At 40.3% G+C, this 20,239-nt stretch overlaps 1 protein-coding gene across 1 annotated transcript; it reads right to left on the reverse strand.

Moving 5' to 3' along the window:
- Positions 1-873: 873 nt before the first annotated feature.
- Positions 874-11,297, reverse strand: klhdc4 (kelch domain containing 4). Its single transcript, XM_083972887.1, has 13 exons — positions 11,094-11,297; positions 10,799-10,890; positions 9,880-9,958; positions 9,488-9,586; positions 8,433-8,569; positions 8,086-8,178; positions 6,892-7,054; positions 5,624-5,702; positions 5,315-5,523; positions 3,952-4,190; positions 3,011-3,195; positions 2,693-2,827; positions 874-1,245 (listed from the first exon to the last, which is right to left on the reverse strand). The coding sequence occupies exons 1-13, from the start codon at positions 11,190-11,192 to the stop codon at positions 1,073-1,075; spliced, it is 1,782 nt and encodes a 593-aa protein (XP_083829013.1). The 5' UTR covers positions 11,193-11,297; the 3' UTR covers positions 874-1,072.
- Positions 11,298-20,239: the final 8,942 nt, after the last annotated feature.

A 20,239-nucleotide genomic window follows, 5' to 3' on the forward strand; every position in this document is an offset into this window, starting at 1 on the left:
AAAGGGAAATGTGTTGCTGCTTTCTATCTGCATCATATCTGTGGATCTCACTACAGGAGGGAAAGAAGGACCAAGTGAGCGAAATAAAAAAAGAGGTAGCAGGAATCAGAGGAAAGAAGAAGAAAGACTTGTGTTTTTATGAGCTGTAACATTCGTACTTTCCAGTAGCTTCACTCAAGCCTCCAATAAAAAGCTGTTTCTAATTAACATACCTGGTTCATTCATTTTATTTGCATCACCCCTTAATATTTGCAAGTTTGCAAAGTAGTCGAATATCACTCTCCACCCGTGTGACTGGATGCACTAACAACGATGTCCACTAGATGGGGACAAATCCTATTTAGAAATGTATAGATTGCACAGTATGGATGATTGATTTTTTTTTAATATAGATGGGATTTGCCCACGTTTTCTGAAATATTCACATGATTTGGTATAAAAAACGTATCTATTACGTTATCAGGTCATGTGACCTGTCATTTCAACATGTTTTATCCTCAATGGGCTTCAAGGCTGCATTAATAAATCCTTAATGGAGAGTTTTAGTGTCTTTTAATGTAATGTTTTGCTTCCATCTCACTGCTCTCACCAATATCTGCTATGTGAGTTGTTGTAGCCATGGCTTGCTAACAAGACTAGATTAAACCTTAGTATAGAGCCGGGCCATGCGTGATTCAAATAGTTGGGTTGGTATTTTAAAGTCTCTGGATCTATGATCACTCAACTCTGTCACTCAGTCAGTCACTCAGTCAAAGACATTCACAATTATCATGATGGCAAAACATGTCAGCAATATAATTTTGTTATTCCCAGTCAATGAATAGTTGTTATCACGTTATTTTATTGAAAATGAAAACCGTTGATGTTGAAAAACTGTAATAACACATTTAATGTATAGATATACCTACACATTAACATTAACAATATTTAATGATGTTAAATTTCATTTTGATGAGATGGATTTGATTTGTTGTTTTTTGAAATTTCACTTGCAGCGATGTTACAAAAACAAAATATTTGTTTAAACACACACACACACTCACTCACTCACACAACAGTTTGGCATGTCCCACTACTGGTCTTCATAGAAGACTTTAGCCATGGCGAGAGCAACCTTGGCGACCTTTTTGTCCTTGGCGTCAGAGCCCATGTTCGCTCGTGCCTGTCCGGTCCAGTACTGCTCCGTCCGGCTCTGGTAATCCGTCACGTTCTCCCCCTCCTTCACCGGCGGGTGGTCTTCTTCATCTGGAAACACACGGTTAGAGAGGTTAAAGGTGCTTGTTCAAAATATCATGGTGAACATTTACTGAGGAGGACAGCTGCAATCCAGCTGTTTTTTTTTGCCAAATCTGATGGCACCGAGGGTGTTGAGTAGAAGCTGCCAGGGACTCGTTTGTTTACAAAAATCAGATTATATGTGTTATAATGCTGCAAACATCTGTGAGAGCAACACAGACATACGGCTACAAATGAAGGTAATATGACCAACAGACTGCAGAGATAACCTGTTGCATGTTTGTCGCAGAAAATGACAATTTAGGGAGTTAAAGTCAAGAAGATTATAGCTCAACCAATATCTGATCTCATGAGTTCAAACATCTGATTATAGTATTTTCAACATAAGCAATGTTTTAATCACAATTAGTAATAAAATAATCGTACATGTTCATATGTCTATTGATAGGGACAAAGATGCTGCTTTATATGGAGGTACATTTGTGTCTTTATTATTCAATCAAAAGAAAAGTTGATTTAAACAAAAAAGATATTTTCAATCAAAACAAACTTCACTTCAATAAAAAAAAAACCTTTTCAATCAAAAAAAAAAAGTGTTTGAATGCAAAAAAATATTTGAGACCCAAAAAATTGCATTTGAACCCTTTTTTTCTTTGATTGAAGTGAAGTTTGTTTTGATTGAAAATATTTTTTGTTTAAATCAACTTTTCTTTTGACTGAATAATAAAGACACAAATGTACCTCTGTACTTTATGCAAATGTGACTTGATGGCGCCATTCGAGTGGAAACCATTCACAAAGATGGTTTAGTTTGTGACTGTAGCGGATTCAAACTATAGGTCAGACAAAAGGTAAATGTAGCGATAAGAGTCTGTGCATGAATTAGAATTACACATGAAAAAAATAATAGTGTTATGTTACTATTTCTATTATGTTTGGGGATAAATGTGTGCATTTTGAACCCATCTCTCCTGGGAGTCATTCATATTGTCGTGTTGAATTGTTTCCATGGAACGTGACAGAAGCAGAGACTGTATTTTACTGTGATCTGTATTTTTCTGCGATCTGTATTTTATTGTGATTTGTATTGTGAATTTTATGTTGGGACTACAGATGGAAATTAGCCCTAGTGGCTAAATCTGGTACAACCATCTCTTCTCTGCTCTAAAAGTGATTAATGGTATTGTACACTGTCCTGTATTAATAAACTAAAAATAAAAAATAAAAATAAAAAAGAGACAGAAGACATGAGGCCTGAGGGAGCGCGTGCCGACTGCTTCACCTCCACACAGCTGGGCTATTGTGGAGTGAAGTGGCTGTGAATGTTTAATGTTGAGCGAATCCTAATCTGGATCTGTGCTTGTTGCTCATTATAAATCACATGAAAAGGAAGAAAGATGAGTGCAAAGACAAAAAAAAGAAAAAAAAGAAAAAGAGGAAGAATTAATCCCCTTGCCTTCATCCTCCTCGCTCTCCTCTTCAGACTCCTCCTCCTCTTCCTCCTCCTCCCCTCCTGCTGGTCCTTTCGCCTCCTCCTCCTCCTCTTCATCATCATCCTCTGACTCAGACTCTTCCAGCCACTCCTGTGTCTCTGTGGTGAAATAATTATAAATCCAAATGAAACCTCACACCCACCTCTCCTCTCCTCTCCTCTCCTCTCCTCCCATCTCGTCCTCACTCTTAACTCCTCAGACACAACAATACATCAGTCGCCTGCTGAGGCGACACAGATTCAATCTGAGATCATTTTTTGTCACTTCGCTGTCCGACTCACTCGGATCCATCTCAACCAGAGTCTCCCACTGGTCCATCTTGTGGAGGTCCAGACAGTAGAAGTCGTTCAGGGTGAACTGCCGGTCCCCGACCTCGAACATGCCCCCGTACAGGTAAAGTTTGCCCTGACGCGCTGTGGCCATGGAGCTGGACCTTGGGCAGGGCTCGACCAGGGGAGCAGAGGCTGTTGAGATAAATAATGAAATAATGAATAATAATGACCTACATGTGAATTTTTAAGGGATAGCTTTCATTTTTGGCAAATTGGCTCATTGTCATAATCCCTATTGTCATAGCAGTAGGTTCGTTACCTTTGATTGTCGGTGCAAGCTATTTTTAGAACGGGGGAGCAGAGCCGCGAGCTGCTCAGAGCTACGCTACGGAGGCTAATGGGATTTCTTGGTTTCCCTCATCAAACTCATCAAATACACAATCCAACAACTCCAAAACGCTCTGGTGGACAAGTTGTGACCTGCACATTCACCACGCTATGAGATAATAACAAAATGTCACGAGACAGAGTTGTTTTAGAGGTAAATTCATGCAAAACCGCTGATGCGTTGTTCCTGTCGGGGGCAGTTTTTCAGCAAGCAGTCTCTGCATTTACCTTGAAAACAACTCTGTCTCATAAAGTTCCGTTATTATCTCATAACATGGTGAATGTGCAGGTCACAACTTGTCCACCAGAGCGTTTTGGAGTTGTTGGATTGTGTATTTGATGAGTTTGATGAGGGAAATCCCATTAGCCTCCGTAGCGTAGCTCTGAGCAGCTCGCGGCTCTGCTCCGCCGTTCTAAAAATAGCTTGCACCGACAATTAAAGGTAACAAAGCTACTGCTAAAACTATAGGGATTATGGCAATGGGCCAATTTGCCAAAATGTTGAACTATCCCTTTAAAAGGTTTAAGTGTTCATGTGTGTGTGTGTGTGTGTGTGTGTAAACTTGCCCTCCTCCTCCTCCTCTTCCTCTTCCTCCTCCTCCTCCTCCTCTTCCTCCCCCTGAGCTCGGATCACTTCCTTAATGGTCATCACTGTGCCGTCCTCGGTGACGATCTCCTTGACGACCTCGGTGGGTCCTTGAGGCGCCGCCCCCTCCCCCGCATCCTCCTCCTTCTCCGCTCCATCCCCCTCCGCTCCGCCCTTCTTCCCCCTTCGTCGTTTCTTCTTCTCCGTCTTGTTCCCCTGATCGGGAAACAAACGATAAATAACCACGGACAGATGTTGGAGCCGTTTTGGCAGCGCTGCACATTGTAATGATTTGGTCACGCGCCAGCGACGCCGGTCGGAACAAATGTAGGTGAATAGGTATTGTCAAGTGGAAGTGAGGTGGATGGATGAATGGAGCGATTATCAAATGACGGATGCAGCCTGTTCTGCTGAAGCCAAAAAGCAAAGAGTTTGTATTTTTGATAAGATGTAATTGATAAAATGTCTAAATCCACGAGCTGGCAGGATCAGATTCCACTGGCAAGAAAAAGCAAAGCACCGCACCAACCTGAATGAATCTCATCAGGTTCAGTTTGACAAAGAATTGTAAAGTGGAAATAACAGTGAAAAATACAGCTCTGGAAAAAATTAAGAGACCACTCCCAAAATGATCAGTTTCTCTGGTTTTACCATTTATAGGTATGTGTTAGAGTAAAATTAAATTTAAAAAAAATGTGTTTTGATACTACCGACAACATTTCTCCCAAAATTTAAATAAAAATATTGTCATTTAGAGCTTTTATAGGCTGAAAATGACAACTAGTCAAAATAACCAAAAATAACAAGTATTTTCAGACCTTGAATAATAATAATGCAAAGAAAACATTTCATATTTATTCCTAAACAACACAGCAAGAATATTTTAACTCGGGAAGAGTTTATGAATCAGTTTTTGTGGGATAATGTCAATGTTTAATCCCAGCAGTGGCTTTTATAATCTTCCTATAAAACCAGATGTGGTTCAGGTGATGACCTCTTCAGTGTCCCAGTAAGTAGAATGAGTTGTGTTTGTGTTGGTATTTAAAAAAGAAAAGAAAATAATGACTATCATACATGTAGAGATGCTTTTAAGAAACATTTGTGAAAGTGGTCTGTTATTTTTTTCCAGAACTGTATATAACTGACTGTGTTTGATCCAAAGCATCGGTGCAGAAGATCCACTGATTCATTTTGCAACTCGTAAGTATAAGAAGACAAACACGGGCAACAGAAATTAAGATGAATCTGCACAGAGCCACAGACAGCGTTCGTGTGCGACAGATGTGATGGATGTGTGAACTGCAGCTGGTGTGTGCGTGACTTCGCTGCCTGACTCTCACCCTGAGCAGCCCCGGGAACCAGCGGTTCTTCACCGTGTCGTACAGATACACGTCGTTGTAGAAGTCGCCCTCCAACGTCTCCTCCTCCTCTTCGTCACAGACGCCGCCGAACAGCACCGCCCGCCCCGCCGGGCCCACCGCCAGGGAGAAACCGGAGCGCGGAGGCGGCTTGCTACCGGAGGGACTCACCCTCGACCACGACCACTTCTCTGCAGGACGAAGAAACAGACAGGTACAGTAGGTCACACACAAAAACACATAAATAAAAACGAGAAGGAGAGAAGCTGAATGTTGTTTTTGTTTTTATACCTTGGCCGTCTTTTCCATCTCGCTTCAGAAGAAACATGTCAGAGTGGATGGTCCCCTTGTCTACGTCCTTCTTGACCCTCTTAATAAACGTACACACAACGCACATCACATAATCAGTTATAGAACTCCAAAACATGCACACCCGATATTTTATGACCTTATTTAAAGCAGTACTAAAGAACTTTCAGTTTTGGTTGAGTTTGGCGGCGCCAGTGGCCCAAAGCGGTAGTGTTTTGCCTGAAGGAAGACTCCATTTCCCATGAGCACTAGCGCGTAGCGTCGTAAACATCCTGATCTCCTGGTGCATGGAAATTAACAGAAGACGTCCAAACTAAGTTTCTGTTACCAGCGGATCATTTCTCAGTAAACACACATGCACAATCCGACGGAAAGGTGTCGCATTGCCTGCTCCCTCCTCGTCGTGACTTGCTAAAGTGAAAGTGAAACTTAAGTGAGAGCCGGGTTCCTACCATGCTCCTCAAAGCTGCTTAGTGCCAGTGAAGGCGATACAGACCCCCTCAGGCCATGACAGAGGTGTCATTCAACCTGTTGTAAGTCGATGTACCATCACAAAAGTTATGAAAATATTGTATGAAGGCTGAAAAGTTCCTTAGTGTTGGTTCAATTAATTTCTGATGATTTCCCTTGAACCCTGGTATTGTTTTCCTTTCATTTTTCTTTTTTTGGATAATGGCTTTGAACCCTTGTTTGTTTTCTTATTTCTTTGATGTGTTGATGGATGTGCTCTGGTCCCCGTTTGTTGTGCATGACACAATAATAAAAGTAATTTATTCATTCATTCATTCATATTATGAAAAGTAGGGGTGTAACGGTATTTGTATTCGTCCCGTGCCATCAGGGTATGGGGGTCACGGTTCGGTGCACACAGTCACACGACGAATACGTCTGAGTGAATATCTGAATTTGAATGAATAAGGAAAAAGACAAGTTGTGTGCAACAACTTATCCCGCTGCTTTTAAGCCTCTTGACATGAACACAGACAGAACCAGAAAACATCAGCAAAGAAACTGGCTTCTAGTCTAAATTAACTGTGTAAACCAACATTGATGTTTGTCTCTTGTTTGTTTTCATATATACTATAATAGTTGCCAGTAATAGTTGTCAAGTTGTCAAGTTTTTTTTCTCTAGAATTAATGAATGGTATTATAACACTCCTAATGCCCTTGTTTTATTTGTTATTCTTTTCTTTTTTTTACTTTTATAACAGAAGATTATTTTTAGTTTTACATTCAATTAGTACACTCACCACTTTGGAGTATCCCCCGTAGATGATGACACCCATGCCGTCGGGTGTGGAGGTCATCTGACAAGCCGAGCGTGGGCAGGGTCCAGAGCCTGACGGAGCGAGGCGAGACCAGGTGAAGGTGTCCAGGGAGAAGGAGTAGACATCGTTGTAATAGATAAAGTCCCTGAGGAGGTCAGAGGAGAGAGATGAGTGGAAACCTCGCAAAAAAAAAAAAAGTAGAAAACCGGCTGCAGGAAGACGAAGAACCAAAAAGATCTTCAAGCTCCATGAAGCAATTTCACGCATGAATGACAAGAGCTTAATAACAACAACACCAGTGTACCACTACACTGCACACAGAATATTTCATCCATCTTCTCATGCAGATCTGCTGCAATACTTCATACTGTACCGACTGATGCCAAGAGGATGAAACAGACCAGAAATCAAACACGGGTGAGTGAACTGGTTGCTGCTGTTTCTCCTGTGGTAATGGGTTTTTAGCTGTTGTTGTTGTTGTTTTTTTGGGGGGGTCACTTTGGGATAGAACTCCCAAACATGCACACCTGACTTTTTGTGGCCTTATGAAGTTATTTATTGACACACCCAGCGGACACAGAGCAGCACGAGCACTCGTTTAGAGTCAGATCTTTGTTCTCTGATGAATTTTGGCTGTTGTTGTTTCATAGTCTACTGTGGATTAATCATCTACAAATAGCTGCTGCTGCTGCTGCTGCTGCTGCTGCTGCTGCTGGGGGTGAGGGTGGTGACGGTGGTGGTGGTAGTGACAGACAGTATACCAAAAAATTAAAGTTGTGTAACACAAAACCCAAACGTCACACTTAAAGACATTGAAACGCTTCATAACACTGGGAGGAGCTGCAGAGTCAGGTTAGAGTTCAAGTTATGTGTCGTTTTTCATACTGCCACTAAGCATCACCTCAGTAAAATAAGGGGCTTTAAGCACAGATGAAACTACAATCATACTTACATACATTGTGATTCTGATCATGTTTGTTTGCTTTTCATATAAATTGACGTAGGGGTTACATGAAAGGTGCCGAATACTAAATCTATTATTATTAGTGCTACTTTAAGACCATGATGGTGTAACCGTAGATGTTACCTGCCTACTATCATCACCATTAAATAGACATTAAATAGACCAACTGTCCTTTATTATTATCATTATTAATCAGTGATTATTCCACCTACCTGGTGCTCTCATGGAAACCTCCAAACACCAGCAGCTGTCTCTTGCTGAGGACCATCCTGTGGCCGCTGCGACCCGACGGACCACCGGGCGCCCTGGAGAAACACAACAGTCATTTATAAACACAAATAAAAGTGTCTAGAATCTGTAGGAAACACCTCAACCTATGGGACTAGTTGTGTGCAATTCTTTAAGATTTCCTAGTACATTTATTTATCATATAATATTTAACAAACAGTAGTTTTATAGTCCATAAACTTGTGCATTAAATAGATCCACTGACCGTTACTTCCATTTCTCCAGCGTCTCGTTTATTGTTACATGTGTTTTTATGTCCCCGTGCACTCACTTGATATTCTCCCAGGTGTTTGTCGCCAGGTGGAGCACCCAGAGGTCCTTGTAGTGGTAGAACTGTTCCCCATTTGGAGAGGCAAACTCTCCCCCAAACACCCAGAGCTGGCCCCCGCCCTGGGGAACTACCACCGCCTGAGGGGAGGAGGCAGAGCGAGGGAGACAAAGGGGAAGAAGAGGAGTGTATAAACAGAGAGAGATAAGGAGCTCTTGATGTCCTCAGATTTAATTGGCTTTCTAGCAACAGGCCATCAGCCATGATGACATTGCTGATATGCTTTAGTTTCCCCAGATCTGTTTACAGCAGACTGCCCCCTTGTGGCTCACATGGAGACTCACATTGATCAAGTTTACATTCATAAAAGACTCCCAGTCAAAATGTGACCCTCAGCTGTGAATGAAATGCTGTCAAATAGGTGGAAATGTGGGATTTGATGGCAGCTGGGCTCTAAATAAAAGAGCAATAAACTTCTCAGAGATCTTCTTTCTTTTCTTTTTTATTAATTAGTTTATTTAGCAGGGACAGTGCACATCAATAAACATTGCTGTGAGTTAGCCAACAAGGCTATTTTTCATCTGTAGTCCCTGGACAGATGTTAAAATGTCATCCTAAAACAGAATATAAGAGTAAAGGAGGTACATGCAAACAATAAAATGAGATAAAAATGTTAATAAAATATAGATAAGGACAACGTACAGTAGACAACAAAGATCATTTAACACTCAACAGTCATGCAGAGCAAGAACACAGACATGAAAAGCGTGGACAATATATACAAAACAGACTGACTCAATAAAAGCAGAGCATGCATGCAGGTACATGGACATGGAAGAAGCCTCGCAACAAAAAGACGGCAGCAGGCAAAAGCAGACGGCAGAGGAAGTTCAGCACAGACAAACTGTTTTTTTGGCCGGTGGGAAAGGGGTATAAGGTGAGTTTTAATGAATTAATTCTTTAACTGAACTCTAAATACACAGTATGTGTCCGGGTCTCTCATATTGAGCTGATATATTACCAATAGAAACCCGAGGATCCACTTATAACAGACTTACCTGGTGAGAGCAGCGTGGGGGAGGAGGGTTGGGGATTTCTGATTTAACCCAGCTGTTCTTCTTGATGTTGTAGAAGAACAAATCGTTGTACAGATAAGTCTGCAAAAGGAGCAGCAACAGGTTTTTACATAGGAAATTAGTATTCAATCAGGAGAGCATGGTGACAAAACTGGGGAAGAAGGAAACAAATATATCAAAGCTCATGAGCTCTACTTCATAGTGCTGGTGTGTTAATTCTGCTTAGAGATTATTTACAGTAAGAATAAAGACTGCTTTCATCTATGTTGTTATAGCTGCATAATGCCTGAACAGACATATTAGGAAAGTCTGCATCATAAGTGAAAAGATTTTTATCTCACAAATGTAGAGGAGCATGTATATTTTATAACAACCTTCCTTCCGTTGAAGAATTCTCCTCCGAACAGGATGAGTTCATCTTTCTCAGGATGAGCAGAGAGAGACGCGCTCAACCTGAAAAGAATGAAGTGACATCAGTGACGATGGTACGATGTGCAAAAATGACCACATTGAGATTATATGGGCAGATATTGTGATATGTTGGAGTCTTCATTATGCTTTTTATTTTCCTTTAAACGTATGTGAAATAGATGATAGGTGAAAAATATTTGTATATGGTGTTTATAATACACAACAATGTTGTAATGCGATATTGATTACATTGTAACTATTGCAGACCTAAAAAGTACATTCTCCAACCAGGACTTACAAATAATGTCACAGTACAGTCTGCTTTATTAATGCTTCTTCATCCACATTTTTCCTATGGCTCTAGGGAATGTCAGTGTGTTCGGCAATTGGTCAGGATTGAAATATGCAGACTGGCTGCTTTAACAACAAGTTTTCATCTTGCATCATTAAGACTTTGATATTCATTAAAGTAAACTAGATGGATTACTATTACATTTTGTGCACAATTTTTTTCCAGTGTCCTGTCAGGATCCACCTCCGGGTTGGATTTTTCCATCATCCATGCATTGCATCATGATGACATCAACAAAATCACAATGTGGAACACCTCAGTGGTTAACTCGTTTTGTAAAACATGTCAGCGTGTCTTCTAAAGGAGATTTACAGTGTATTTCCAAACACCCACGTTTGACAGACAGACTCTGAATATTATGTATTATCTAAATGTTAAATCTTTATGAATCCATTTATAATCTTCCAAACAGAACTTGAGAATAATGCTGTTTTAACTATTAATAACTGGGATGGTCATTACTTTGAGAAACACACTTTCCAAACAGGGTCAATAAAGCAGAAGTTTGCCAAGCAGCAGCAGTGTTTCACCTCGGTGATGGAGGAGGACATGATGCCTCCACAACCTGGGTCTTCTTTGCATCCAGATTTTGAAACTCTGCAATTAGAGCCTCCAGATCTTCCTACAAAGAAAGAAAGAAAGAAAGAAAGAAAGACTTTTAGCAAACACTGTGGTGAACAATTGATGCTAGCAACCAGCTCGCACAATAATTTACCTGCCGTTTATGCATAATAACAAACGATAAACATGATCTTATCTTTATAACTTGTTAATAAATAAAATTAGACACAGTTATAAATAGTTAGTCCATGTTAAACCTGTTACCTCCTCTCGTTTGGACCTCTTTGAAACCTTTTTCTCCATTTTAGCGGCCGTCTTCTCCGCTCCCTTCACCTTCTTCTCTTTCTTGCCTTTCTTGCCCATTTCGGTTTATTGTTGTTTTGTTTTTATTTGTCAAGTTTTCAGTTATTTGTGTGAATTGTGTGCCGCGTGGACGTCCAAACAAACTCGCATGGCAGTACTTTTACACTGACAGGGGAGGAGGGATTTACTTCCGGCAACAAACTCGACGTACGATAGCAGTGCGGAAATAAAGCAGCGCCCCCTAGAGACCCGGAGGTTGCTTAGCACAGGTTATATCAAGGGTGCCAGGATTTTACAATATGCATGTGGGTCATTTTCTTACTGCAAATGTGACTATTGTAATAATCTGTCCCACTTGTATTGTAGGATTTATTGAATAGATAAGCACACAGTATATGTGTATTCATTATATTTCTTTTGGCCACTGAATTGTAATAATGTCGACTCTTCCTGGGGTGTCCCTAACAGAGACAACACAACAGATAAACCACGACACATACTGTACATACTCACTCGCGACATAACTGACTCAAAGCCTAATCTCATACACCTCTGATTATTTAACTACTTAATAAATAAGTAAATAAAACTATCCACAATCCAATGAGTCACAAAGAAATAAAAGGTTAATAAAAATAGATACTGTAAGTGGGATTCTCCTGCATTCATTCTCATTTCATAAAACCTAAGAAAAAAGTCATAAGATATAGGCTTTAGACGTATACAGTAAACATACTCAAAATATAAAGAAGTGCCCTTTTGTTCAGTTGATGCTGTTTGAAGGTGCTGAGCTTGGCTGCATTTTATCATGTGAGGTGTCTCTATTATTCTGTCCCCCTCATTCATTAAACAAATGGATAAATAAAAACTACATTTTGTAGTCCAACACAACACCACATGTAGCAATGACTTACAACATTGAAATTAAGGGACAGATTGACAGTGTTATGTGTTATATATAGAAATAAGTTGCCATTACTGTAAATCACTTTGAAACTAACAAACAATCAAAAACTAAATAAATTATGTAAAACAATAAAAGTGTAGTAGTGATTGAGTGATCTTTTAGAAAGAAGGCCTATTACACTACATATCCCCATGTGCATTGCGTAAGCTGAAGTGTTGAATGTGTTTAAATACACGTGTGCATTTATCTTCAGTGTGTGTGGAATGTCACAGAGAGAAACCGACAGGTACTAATGAGCAATAAAGTGTCGATGCCCTGTACGCACACACATAGAAACAGCAGCAGCAGCAGTGACTCATTCTGTTTATTATAGTTTCTTATGTAAGAAATATTTAGTTTTCTTAACTAAATTGGATTTTAAAGAGTCATTTTTTAGTCTTTTTATTTCTAAAGACAATTTCAGCACACTTTAAAAATGGATGACAGTTCCCATAATGACCAAGAGAGGGCAGGTGTGTGTTTCTCTGAACCCAGTCATTCAAAAACCTTCACACATAACTTATTGCTTTACAATAACACAACAACTTCCAGCTGACCTTTGAAGCGCTTTAGTAATTAGAGGATCGGAAATATTTTAGCACCTGACACTGGGAAGAAGATAAAATGTCCCACCAAGATGACATCTGGATATTGAGCAATAATCCTTGCTTTGTGAGGGGAGGCTGATATTACCCAGAATGAAAAGAGGCTGCTGAAATCATTGTACAAGCTGGCTGATATATTGCTGTCACCATACGAGTCAGGATGTCTCATCTGTGCTTTTACCCCTTTTAAATGGGCCATTCTTCTCAGGTTAAATAGAACTGTTGTTCCTTATCTTCATCGTTATTATTTCATATCTGCTCACAATAATAACAATAAAATAAAATAAGGAGAGCCAATTTTTAGAAGCAACACATTAATTCATCAAAGCCGGATTCTGCTGCAGGTATCAGTTCTTTCCAACCATCTGTCAGCGTACTGTGATATTAATTTTCCTTCCCAGGAACTACAAATACTCACAAAAGGTTATAAAGGGGTATACACACGCTTGTATCAGCTGACCACACACAGAGAGAGACACACACACACACACACACACACACACATCAATGCTGCACATGACTGCTCTGCCCACCACTCACTCCTGACTGCTAACCTTTGTTGCTTGTCTGAGGCACCTTAGGGTGTGTGCATGTGTGTGTGTGTGTGTTTGAGTGCGCTTCTGTGTGCATTTGCATGTAAGTAATTGTCAGAGGACACATGGGTGTATGCGCATTTGCATGTGAGTAACGGACACAATTCAATTTAATATCTAATGTTGATCATGATCTTCCCTGTGTGAGTTACTGTGTTGTTTTATATTTAGCAAAAGATGCAAAGACTGAGAGAAATGTATTGGGTGGCTTCAGGGATCATCGTGTCCTCCACCTCAGGCCAGTCATGCATTTAATCACAAGTTCCCCTCTTGTGCGATAAAGTCCTGTCAAACTGTTTAATAACATAATTGTTTTTTTTCATGTTTAAAAAAAGAAAAGCACTTCCCGGTTTTTACAAATTACAAAACAGAGTACTTGGTGTGCAGCAGCAACTTAGCTTGATCCAGCATTTATTGGGTACAGTCTTCATCATCTTACATCATCTTATAGGAGCTAACTTTCAAGGTTTCATTGACTTTTATTGCCACCTAGAAGCTTGAAGTTCATTCATTTGTTCATTCATTTCATTATAACAGTCCCTCCCATTCATACCTTCAGGCAGTTTACCAGTGAACCTAACCTGTATTTCTCAGGAATGTGGGAGGATGTCGGAGCAACTGGAGAGAGTCAATGCAGACACGTGCACGGCATGTTAAATCTACACAGGCCCCAGCTCGCAGGTTCACATCCAGAGCCTTCATGCACTAAGACAGTCCTAACCACTGGGAGTTTCAGGATTTTCTATTAGAAATACATTATTTTTGTTTCCTTTTTTGTTTTTCATATAACTTGGATACTTTGCTGTTTACCCTTTTATCCTTTCAGGTTATTCACTGCCGAAAAACTTAAATAAAAATGCCTCCTGCCCCCAATCCCGCTTCCTTTTAGCCAGACCCACTCCCATGTTTTATTGAGGTCATGTGAGGATCCACAAAACAGAGACCTACAAGGAATTGTGTGTGAGATGCATTTCCATGACCTAAAGGCACAGATCATGTAGGCAGACAGGGCACCACATGGTGGGTATTCATTCAGTTTATTCATGAGGCCTGGTGGTAGTAAAGGAAAAAAGAAAATACCATGTTTGAAATGTCTGACTGTGTCATATGGTGTGAGGAGGGTGGTGATAGTGATCACCACTTACCAGAGCAGATAGGTTTTCATCTTAGTACAAGTGAATACAATGTTTTAGATTAATGCCATTCAGTGACTGTCAATGTATCTAAAGGACGTTTAGATAAAATGGACGCCTTGACTTGACTTGACTTGATAATAATATGAAGTAACTTGACTTACACTGATGTGACTTGACTTAAATTGATTTGACAAGACTTAAAGAAGGAACTATGCAAGATGTGCACCTTAATTAAACAGCTTCAGAGTAAATGTGATGGTTAAATTACTTGCTACAGGAAGAATGAAGACTCTCTCACATCTACAGGGTCTCATGACCAAAAACCAACACTGCAAGATCAGCACCTCCGACCCATTTTGGAGTTGTTGGATTGTGTATTTGATGAGTTTGATAAAAAGGGAAACCAAGAAATTCCATTAGCCTCTGAGCAGCTCGCGACTCTGCTCCGCCGTTCTAAAAATAGCTTGCACCGACACTTGCACCTTTAACTGGCACATTGTCGTGGCGTGGTCCTTGCAAGTGAGCACGATGCCACATGATTCAAAATAATGAATCGACTTGATGTGACTTGAATTGACTTGAACCGACATAATATGATGTGATCGTGCATTGTTATCATGATTTGCCCTGACTTTGACTCTGCGTTGCCCAGTTTTACCTCTGATGTTTTTGACTTGATGTGATTCGACTTCATTCACGACCATTTAACTGATCCTGACAACACAGGTACTTGTTCATGCTCGGGTCAGTGAGGCAAAAGGGAACATCTTCTCTGAACAAATGTTGTTTACTCTGATGAAGACATCAGGACAGATGGCTGCCTCACACCTGTGGCCCTCAGCATGAACACACGCACACACACACACACACACAGGCTCAAACGCTCTTGTGACTCAGCATCATTGCGTCAATACTGCCCTCAGCACGGTGCCTTCTGCCTGTTAGCCCGAGCGTCTGGTCGTGACTGATGCTGGGGGGAGAGAATAAAGGACACCGGTGATGAGATGAGCACCTGAATAGATAGGAAATTACCCCGGCTGTGATGGTAAAGGCTTTTTAAACATTCGCTGTTGTTGTTGCTGCTGCTTGCAGACACGTGAACTGAAACCATCATGGAAAACTGATATCATTCTGTTGCTCAGAAACAAAGCTATCAGTCTAGATACACATAGTGTATCTTGTGAAAACCTTGCACAATACAATATCTCTTAATGATTTTGGGCTTCTTATTCATGTCCTGTGACTAACCTAATCCCAAATCTAATAACATTTGTTCTCTATTATTCAGCTTAACCCGTCTGTTTCTGCTGTTTCATTAGAGCTGTGCTTGGGATTGGCAATAAGTTCCCACTGTACCAACATTTTGGGAAAACAGCTTTACCTCTGCTGCTTTAAAGCGATACTAAAGAACTTTCAGTTTTGGTTGAGTTTGGCGGCGCCTGTGGACCAAAGCGGTAGTGTTTTGCCTGAAGGAAGACTCCATTTCCCATGAACACTAGCGTGAAGCCCTGTAAATATCCTGCATTAAAATTAACAGAAGACATCAAAACTAAGTTTCTGTTTCCAGTGGATCATTTCAAAGTGAAAACACAAACATAATCCATTGCTAAAGTGCCGTTTTGCCTGTTCCCTCCTTGTTGTGACTCGCAAAAGTGAAAGTGAAAGTAAAATGAGAGCAGGGTTCCTACCATGCTCCTCAAAGCTGTTTAGTGCCAGAGAAAGAGATACAGACCCCCTCAGACCACGACAGAGGTGTCATTCAACTTGTTGTAAGTCGATGTATCATCACAAAAGTTATGAAAATATTTTATGAAGGTTGAAAAGGTTCTTAGTGTTGGTTTAAATGTCTGTGTGTTAAAGGGATAGTTCAACATTTTTAGCAAACTGGCCCATTGCCATAATCCCTATGGTCATAGCAGTAGGTTTGTTACCTTTTTTTTTTTTAAACTCTTTATTTATTTGGCTTTTTTTGTTTTACATAAACAAGAGTCATAGCACAACAATGCAATTCACCAAAATGATAGTAGATAAAGAAAAAATATTTAAATAAATGAATAAAAAAAGTAACAAGTGGATGTGGGGCACACCCCTCTGGTTGCAGCTTTCATCCCTGTCCATTATGTCTGCTGCATATTAGATTCTTCTTTTTCCGTAAACACAAACCATTTCTGCCACCTTTGGTCCAAGTGAGACAGTAAGTCAGTCTTTCCATCAAGTAAATCTCCTCAACAATATCCAGCCACTGCCCCGGACTTGGAGGGTCACTTTGCAACCAGTTTCTTGTTATGGCCTTCTTACATGCCAAGATCAATATTTTGAAAAGATACAGGTCCTTCTTTTGAACAGTATCTTCTGGAGACAAACCCAGATACAGAGTCCGGGGGTCTCTGGGTATCCTGTAAGAAAAAATATTTTCCAGAATCTGAACCACTCTGTCCCAGAACCCCTGCAGTTTTACACATGACCAAAAAACATGCGTGTGATCGGCACTCAACTGCCCACATTTCCTCCAACATTGCTGCTGTTCACCTATTTGTTTATTTTTGATGTGTGGTGTGATGAAAAAGCAAATTAAATTCTTCCATCCAAACTCCCTCCATCTTTTAGAGCTGGTGGAGGTTTGTTGAGTTCTGCACATAGAATGCCAATCAGTGTCAGACAGTTTAATGTTCAATTCTCGTTCCCATTTAGATTTCACATATAGTGAGTTCCTTCCATTTTGTTTTTGTAGACCTCTATACAACTTAGAAACAATCTTAACAGGCGTACATTTATATGCGTTAGTGAATACTCCAATCACTTTGTTTTCTTCTGTAGAAACTCCTCTTTTGATTACTGTCTCATAGAAATGTCTTAGCTGTAAATATCTAAACATGTCACCATTATCTAAACCAAATTCTCTTTTGAGTTTTTCAAAAGTTTTGAAAGTTTTTCCCTCTAGGAGTGTACACATCGCTGTAATCCCCTTATCTCTCCACCTTGCAAATGTGATGTCAGTTACAGCGGGACTAAACAGAGATGTTTGTGAAGGCCAAATTAAAAGTTTACTGTCTCCTTCTAGTTTATACTTTTTAACTATCTCATACCAATTTTTAAAAGCATTCTCCAAGATTAGATTTCCTCCCTTGTGGTCTGTGTGTTGTTTTCCACCTAAGGTTTGTTACCTTTAATTGTCGGTGCAAGCTATTTTCAGAACGGCGGAGCAGAGCCGTGAGCTGCTCAGAGCTACGCTACGGAGGCTACTGTGATTTCTTGGTTTCCCTCATCAAACTCATCAAATACACAATCCAGCAACTCCAAAACGCTCTTGTGGACAAGTTGTGACAGAACAGAACGTTATGAGACATAGTTGTTTTCAATTCATGCAAAACCGTTGATGCGCTTTCCCGTCGGGGGCAGTTTTTAGGCAAGGCAAGATGGAACTCCCTGTGGTGGTTCGAGATGGAACCCTTGAAATACAAAAGGGTTCTTGATGGAACCCCCGGTAAGGGTTCTAGAACCTCCATGGGGGATTCTGGGTGGAACCTTTTACACACGATTCTAGGTAAAACCCTTTATGTCTGGTTCTAGAACCCTCTGAAAGGGTTCCAGGTGGAACTTTTATAAAAAAAAAAAACAGTTCTACCAGGAGCCAAAAAGGGTTCTCCTGTGAGGACAAGCTGAAGAACCTTATATGTTTCTACTTAGCACTTTTATTTCTAAGAGTGTATGCTGCCTTCCCAGAGTCTTTCCTCCAAACAGACGTGAACACACCGACAGATCAGAGGTGTGAAAACCACAGGCACTGGTCTGTGTAGATGTGGAACAGAGCGATGGTTAGATGAGTAATCAATCACCAGGTGTGGCGCTCAACTGGAGATTAGCCGAGGTGGCCAAGTCACCCAGTTTGTGCAGTTTCATCCCTTGTCCCACAAAACAGCACCGTAGCCGAGTCAATCACATTTTTGTGTCTCCCAAATCACTTCTGTTGTGAATATGAAGCACATTTATCATTAATTGCATATGTCCAATAAATGAATTATGTTTTCTGAATTTGTAGTGTGTCTGAGTCTTTGCGTGTCTTTTCTTAAGATGTGGTGTGTTGAGTTCTCAGAGCCACTGTACCTAGATGAAAAAACACCTACTGTATAGTGCTCATCCCTCCCATATAGCTCAGAGAGTTCACTCAACCTCTGACTCATCTGATCTGAAACTTGAGTGCATGTCTTTTTTTCCCTCTTGTCTCTACACTGTGGAAAAGGCTCAGAGCTCACGCCCAATGTTAATTAAACATTTTTAATTGGTCTCGTATTGCACCGCTCTATGTAACCTTGCATGTAATTGCGCAACTGCACCACCTTTAAAATACTGAACCTAACACATCCTATTGTTGTTGCTTTCTTTGACTTATTGATGTTTCTAAAGACTGAACACATACAGTTCTCACTGCCAGAGTTACACCCTGATTATGTGGTAGTTTATTAGATTATCATATGTAACACAAGCTATACAGATACAAAAAAAAAAAAAAAAAATCAACAATTCTTTATCCTCTTCTCACCCATCCTCTCTGCTCCAATTAGTTTAATCCGTCCACACCTAATGACTCATACTGATTCTTTAGTCATGATGAACCTACAGTATGAAGAAATAACTGATCCACACCTCCTCATCTCTCATGGTTTCTGTACTTTCTTCTTTCCAATGATTTTTATTTTGTTTTCTAATGAAACTTCTTTGTCCTCCTCAGGCCTCCTGATCAAAGTCTTGTTCTTCTATCCCTGCTCTGCCTCCGTGTGTGTGTGTGTGTGTGTGTGTGTGTGTGTGTGTGTGTGTGTGTGTGTGTGTGTGTGTGTGTGTGTGTGTGTGTGTGTGTGTGTGTGTGTGTGTGTGTGTGTGTGTGTGTGTGTGTGTGTGTGTGTGTGTGTGTGCATTTCACATCTTCTTCCTCTGTCCTCCTTTAAACCTCACACACAATAGAGAAAGACAAACTCAAGTAAACAGTGGCTGTTTGATCCCAGTGCAGCACTGAGTGTTTATGTGTTTGTGTGTGATGTACATTGCTGCATGTGGATGTTTCAGTGTGTGTGTGTGTGTGTGTGTGTGTGTGTTTATACATGGAAGGGAAAATCAGAGCTCACACCTGTCAGTGCTCCCCGTAGTGTGGACACAGACTGTTTGTTCCTCTGTAGCCGTTGCTCTATCTGGTTTCCTCTCACCCAGACTTTATCAGCAGCAGCAGCAGAGATGTGTGGGAAACACAAGAAATACACACAAATAAAGTGATTTGATCTATTCTGCATTACTGCCAGAGACCGTGGCCATGCACCAGTTAAAGTTAAATATAGTAAACTGATAAAGAAAGTGAACATGTGACTCATTGATTAGATGATTCCAGCAACACAGTCAGAAATGATCATTTCCTCTGTTGAGAGATTAAGTAGTAGGATTCATCCGCCTCTTTGCATCCTGTCGCAAATCAAGCTCATATGTGATATGTATTTTAGTTTAGCTGGTCTCCAGTTAGGAGAGGGTGTTAATTAAATCTACTCTTGAGTCAGTAGTCTTGGAGCATGTGCTAATCTGGCATTTTCACTCTGTATGACAAGATAAAATGTATGTACCTTGCTTTACTTTACTTCACCTTACCTCACCTTTTTTTTACTTTACCTAATCTTACTTTACCTTTATTTGACTTGCCTTACTTTAATTTACCATATTTTACCTTAGCCTACTCTGTCTTACGTTACCTGACCAAACTATACCTTACTTAGCCTACTTAAAATTACCTAATCTTAATTTACTTTACTTCATTTAACCCTACCATACCTTCCCCTTACCGATACCT

The sequence above is a fragment of the Trachurus trachurus genome (genome assembly GCF_905171665.1).
Source record: "Trachurus trachurus genome assembly, chromosome: 6".
NCBI lineage: Eukaryota > Metazoa > Chordata > Actinopteri > Carangiformes > Carangidae > Trachurus > Trachurus trachurus.